Source organism: Vanellus vanellus (genome assembly GCF_965231255.1).
Source record: "Vanellus vanellus genome assembly, chromosome: 6".
In the NCBI taxonomy this organism is placed as follows: Eukaryota; Metazoa; Chordata; class Aves; order Charadriiformes; family Charadriidae; genus Vanellus; species Vanellus vanellus.
The window spans coordinates 36,472,014-36,478,696 of NC_138911.1; the positions used below are offsets into that span (position 1 = coordinate 36,472,014).

The 6,683-nt window shown below is 37.0% G+C and overlaps 1 protein-coding gene across 1 annotated transcript in view; it reads right to left on the reverse strand.

Moving 5' to 3' along the window:
* Positions 1–5,239, reverse strand: part of RYR3 (ryanodine receptor 3) — a 253,870-nt gene extending 248,631 nt beyond the window's left edge. The window contains exon 1 of the mRNA XM_082485921.1: positions 5,116–5,239. Coding sequence (XP_082342047.1) covers positions 5,116–5,166 — 51 coding nt within the window. The 5' untranslated portion in view covers positions 5,167–5,239. The remainder of the gene's footprint in view (positions 1–5,115) is intronic.
* Positions 5,240–6,683: the final 1,444 nt, after the last annotated feature.

Sequence of the window (6,683 nt, forward strand, 5' to 3'; positions counted from 1 at the left end):
AGATAAATAGATACACAGGTACATAAACATTTAATTAAAAAATCACTTAAGCTCATAATACACACTGGTTCTCAGAAGCAACTCAAGTTTTATATAACATTATTCTTCATTTCTTTTTTACCCTTTTCCTAAAAAGAATTGACTGACTAATGGACAACTACTGTATCATGAATTGCAGTACATTTCAGTGACAACAGACAAAATGTCCTAATTAATTTGAAAACAATACCATGGAACACACTCAGCTGTTCCAAAAGCATGCAGAACCTGTGCCAGCTCCCTTAAAAGGGGCTTCAGGAAAATTCCACTGATTTGATTTTAAGGCATTCCTCAGCCTTTGTGACTTTCACTATATATAAATTTCTGTATCACTTTTATATAATCTCATACAAAACTCACTGAGAACAACTTCCCTATTTTCCCACTTTTTAAGGAACCACTGCTAAAACCTTCTCCCTAGAAATATCTTCCATTATTATCTGACATTTGTCCTATATATTTGTTTGCAAGTATTTATCTGGTCAGCACTACATGGCAGATATTAATATTTTATTGAATCAAGCCACTGAGATCTGTACTACAAAATATCAGCATAACATGATTATGAAGTTGAACTAATAAGGACGAATTATTTTAATGTTTCCACTTCACACCTTCTTTGTTATGTCACTAGGGATACATCACTAGGGACACAGATTTGATAAAACAACATGTATTAAAAGCACCTAAAGAAGAACTCGTTTTATTCCACACTACTCCTGGGTAAACTGAAGTGCTTTAGTACAGCTCCTAAAATAATTAAAAAAGGCATGATAAAATCATTTTTTATATTTATGTTTGGCAACAGTAAAAATGATTGAAAAAAAAGAAAATCTATCTCATACTATATCTAACAGTTCATATTGTAAAACTGAAATAATTTCCCATCTCATCTGTAACATCTGAACAGTAGATCATTTTCAAGCAATATAGATATAAATGTGTGTCCACGGATATGTGTATGAGTCACCCAATTGTCTTGATTCTGAGTAGCAGTTTAACACACAAATGATCAAAAACATACCTGAAAAAATCTGTAAACTCATTGTGTAAATCTATGTACGTTGTGTAGATCTTGAAAAAAAAAAAGTCCAAATATTCTATTCTAGGTCTTTGTAACAACAGCACTTTGCTATTTAAGTATAACAGATAACTACACTCAGTCTATGACAAAAAACAATTTCCCACTCCTATCTGTAAATCTTTAGATAGTGATTGGAGATGTTTATCAGAACACACAAAATTAGGTCATTGAGACAAGCTGTTAAAGGAGCAAAGTCAAAGAAGAATCAATTGTTAAGGCCTTTGTCACTTAGAGAAATGAATTTGTAATCAGTTGGGGAAAGAGTCATGCATACACAGACACATGCACAAAGGCATACACACACTAATACCCATACACACCAGCACACACACTGTTCAGATCCATGGAAAACAAAAACAAAGCAAAACTTTCTTGACTAATGTGTTATAAGCCATCTCAAAAAAATAAAAAAAAAAAAGATTTAGCTGTATTAAAATAAGTAGAAATGCTTTCCATTAATACAATGAATTTCAGGAAAAATAATAAAGCAATACACCTATTAACTAGTGTTACCACCATAATTTGGACTCTAAGATAGCAAACAGCTTTGATAGGCATTATTACAAGCACATTTAAACTGCTCCTATGCCTATCCTTGGCAGGGGTGTGACTTTTTCTCCCTCTCGAATCACACTCTCTGTTAGCAAGTGACTATTGGTATTTCTCATGGAGGAAGACAAAAGCTATCTGTTCCAAGGAATCATCTCATATTTGATTAATTCAGCAGCAGTGGGAATGACAGAGAACTTGGGAATAATTTCCAGAGAGGAGAGGACTTTGTCAATTTGTCACAGTAGTAAAGTCCTAGTAGCTAGGAAAGGCTCGAATGAGAATGCTTTACACTCGCTCATCCACATTGCCAAGGGCAACAGGGTTCTCTCTGTATCCATCGGCATGTTATCTCAAAACAACACAGGTTAACATATGTGTTCTCAGCTAATGCTGCCTAAACGTTAACTTCATTAATTTCTCACGTATTCATACCTTAGGAAGGGGTAGCAAACAAACAATAGGGGGAAGTCATTTAAAGAACAAACATTACCAGGGCAGGAAATCAAGAGATAACAGTATTGCATATTACACACATGTAACAATGGCTTTGCTTCTCCCTTCCATACATGACACACAAGTAGACACACATACACTGAATATCCAGAGTCAGATCCAGATGAAAGCCACCAACTAGAAAACTGGAGAAACAATTCCAAGCATTATTACAGAAACAAAACATTAAAGATTTCATAACAAAGACACAGCAGGGTAGAACCGTAAGAAAAATTTGGCTGTATTTATATATTTATTTATATTCACACTTAACTTACAAGTCAGGGAAAAATTAAGAAAGGAAATTAGATTGTATTATTAACACCTTTCTTTAAATGCAATCGCTGCACATAAAGACTTCACACAAGAACTGGGACTTACTTGAAACTACTACTACAACACGGATGACAATCAAAGTGTTCTTTTCCTCTCCTCTTTGGGATTTGTCCTTAAGGTCTTTGTCATTTCCATTGCTGCCAAATTAATCAAGCATGAGTAATGTCTTGGAACAGAAAGTGATAGTGAAAAGCTTTCTATCAAAGTTTATAAATATGCCCAGAAGTTTGCTGCTCCCTAGAAACAAATACAGGTATCATTTTTATGCATCACTGAGCTTCTAGCCCTTCTATATGAGCAGAAAGCCCAAAAATGATGCACAAAACTACACAATAACTTAGATCTGGAAGAAAAAGAACATCACATCCAACAAAAAATGGGGGGAAAAGAGAAAGCTTCCCCTTAAGGAAGCAAAAATTAATTCTACTAGACTTTTAAGAGTTAATTCTCTTGCTCTTTCAAAAAAACCACTGCAGGATATTTTTAGATCAAAAGAGATCTAATCTTATTTTATACTTCACCAAGAAAGAGTTACCTCAGAGCCTAAAACATCCTAGAGCACTTTTGTCTACAGACTCAAAAATAAGAATATAGAGATCAACAATTTCAAAGGAAGATTCAGCTGTACAAGCCTGGGAAACATTCGCTAGCAATCCAAATTCCCAGAAAAAAATTTTGATCTGGAGAAGATCCTGATTGGCCAACAATTTCACTGGAAGAGTTCTAAAGGGCTACTGTTCTTCATGTTTGTATGTACAAACAGTGTTTAGGCAGCAACAAAAGCTGTAAGTAATAAGAACTGAAGGCTTACATCACTGTAGCACTCAGTACCTAATAAATGGTTCATTTCTCAGTATATTGCGAAACAACAATTGATCCCTTCTCCAGTAAAGTGAAGGATGTTATAATGGAGAGGAGACAGCAGATACGGTTATTATAGCAAGGAGAAGCTGGGGCTTCCAAGACAGAAATCTAGTCCATTTTTTAACCTGTAAAAGATTTCCTAACACCAAGCAGAAGGAACACTTCTGCATAGTCTCACTTTTGCCATTTCCATTTTTGGCCTCCACCTCTACTGCTTTATTTTACCCACTGGAAAGAACTGCAATAGAGTTCTACTAGCATGAGAATGGGCCACAGCAGCAGAAATTGCCATCTCATGTACCACACACAGGATATCTATGAACAGGCAGAGTTTCTCACTTCCTCCCTGAGGAAGACTGTTCAGTGAAGGCAACATCTTAGAAATGGTGTCCCTGCCTATGGCAGGGAGGTTGGAACTCGATGATCTTCAAGGTCCTTTCCAACCTAAACCACTCTATGATTCTATGAAAGTGAAAGGATGAAGGACATTCACTTAAAACTCTGGTCTCTGATAAAAGCACCTTATCCTAAAGGCTGAGTAATCTACTACACTATGTAACAGAGATACCTCTAAAAAGTGGAGTGGAGGGAGGGGATGTTGAAAAGGACAATTCATTGTGATTATCCATTTCCCTCTCCCCCATGAAATTCTCCCAGACTTAAAACTGCTAATGACACTTCATCACACCTAAACAATTTACATAAGCAGCAGCAGCCATCACCACTCTCTAACCTTTAATTCCCAGAAATAAATATTCCCAGCCTCCCAGAAATCAGCCTTGCAATTTCTTACTTCGGGCACTTAGCATGTTTTATTTTAGAGACTTACCCTTTTAAAGTTCTATCAAATCTAGGGGAGACTGTTTCTGCAACGTTATTTGTGATAAATGTGAAGTAAGGATAGTATGAAAAGTGGGGGGGAATACACACATCAATAGCAGTTTTTTCATGCTAGTTACACAACAACACACTCTTAGTCATGCCGGGTAAAAATAATGAGAGACACAAGATCACACATGAAAAGGATCTTAGCCTCTTCCCAAAAATTAATGCATGAATACTACTTGCTTAAAAGTCCAAATTGGTTGTCATACTAGATTTGTGTAAAGCTTTAGGAAAGAATGGTGTGAGGGCTCTTTATAGAAAATTACACCAAGTGAAGGCTATTTCACTAATTAACACCCCTTCCCAAAGAAATCCTTATCTCCTTTTAAAATAAGCTTCTTTTAAGCAGAGAAAAGACCCCAAACATTTGCAGTGCCCCGACTTCAACATCTGTTGGTATTCCCTACACACAAGTGTGCTTCTGTGTGCGTGTTTATCAGAAGAGGTCATCAAGGGCTTGCTTGGTTTATTCATCATTTTAAGGCTCTCCTATTTGCAAAGCTTCTGTTAATGTCAGTGAAATCTAACCTAGACAGAAGTTTCAGAGGTCAGATATTTGGCATGCTACATTTAGAAACCCAAGTACAAAGTTGACAAGGACGCTTCAAACACAGGGGATTACAGCGGAAATAGGTCTCCTTATACCAAACTGGCTATTGAGCTGAAACAACGAAGAACACACTGAGACTGCCTGATGCTATTAAACCTCATATTCTTGCTTCATTTTTTTCACTAACTAAATCAATTCTCCCATTTGGCAAAGCCAGCACAGAAATAACACTTTATTTTTAATACAACAGAAAAGGAATAGATGTGAGACAGAAAACCATGTACTACATGACCTATAAAAAGCAGATACTTACAGTTCGTAGGAACTGTATTTCATCTTCCCCTCCTTCACCCCCTTCAGCCATGGCTCTTGAGGAGTCAGCTCTGCTGAGACTCTGATCGCCTCCACCGTCAGCTCGCTGCGCTGGTACAGCTCCTCTTCTCCTATCAGTATTAGCATATAGCTAATCCACAGCCATATAGGGAGCTCAGCTAACTCCACTGCACTGCAGACTGTCAGTCAACCCCCTCACTGCCAGAGCCAACTGCGCTGCTTCTCCAGCTCATAGCAAGCAATTCTATTCCTTTTCTCTCTACCCTAGAGGCAAAAAAGCCCTACTGTTAAGGTATTGCAGGAAGCACTACGTGCATCACTAGGTGTTGATTTTTTTTCCCCAGATACTGTCTGGTCAAAACAGCAATAATGGTGAAGCGTTAATGAAAGCAGAGCTCGTGCTTCTATTTTCACAGATCAGGTTACCCAATTTTGCACTGAAATGTATCAAATTCAGCAACTCTGAACCTACCGATTTGTGCAGCAGAAGGATATAAATCAGATGATCATAGGAGAAGCTGATTTTGAAAGCAGGTATTTTCAGCTTGCTTACAATAACTTCCGTTTCTTGCTTCTCTGCATAAGCAGCTGCAAATCTGATTTCCAAGATGACTTGCACCTACTATGTGTATTTATTTCTGTTATCCTTTTAAATAGTATTTATACATATATCCTAAGGACTGCAAGTTTTTTATTTGTACCTTTTCAGAACCGCACCTGAATACGTATAGAGGATGGTACAAATTTACTTCAAAACCTATAAACCACAGTTATGTTAAAATAAAACTTAAAGTAACTTTAAATTCTACTTAAATAATGAAGAAATTTGTAATTAATGAAAATTGTTAGTTATTATTTCAATATTAGCAAAGACGCAAGGAAATAGATCAACTATAGAATAAAATTTCCTTAAGTGAAGGGAAGCAAACAGAAAGGACACAAGGAAAGAGGAGCAGAGAGCACCAAGGAGGCTCTAGCCAGCGAGCTCACTATATGATCTTGTTTATTGTGGTAAGGTTGCAACCACAGCCTACCCATACATTCCACACCTGAGAAGTATTACCCAAACTATGTGCTGTCCATATTTACATCAACACATACCTTAACAGAGTACCGTATGTACACAGTCTTTTTCTCAGTAAAAGCATATTTTTGTTTTACAAATGAGAAAAATAGGTGTGAGGGTAAGGGAAGAATAACTTCCTTTGGGTCACAAGGACAAGTGTAGCACAGTGAAAACTGAAACTAGATTCTCTATGTCCACAAGCTAATAGGTTTATGCCCTTTGTACATGGAACCCAATGCACACTGCCCTTCCCTGGCCCCTCCCTCCACCCCCCAAATAACATTATCTTGATTTTTCACTAATTAAAATAAACATAGACACAAGCCAAACAGTGGGATGCCCAATAGTTTCTCTCCTTGAAGGGCAAAACACTTTGAAAGATGTTTTATTTCACTCACTCTTACCACCCTGAGAAACTCTGTCCAAAACATAATGACAGTCCCATTACTCAGCAACAGTTAATTTCAAGCCAAAAGCAACTC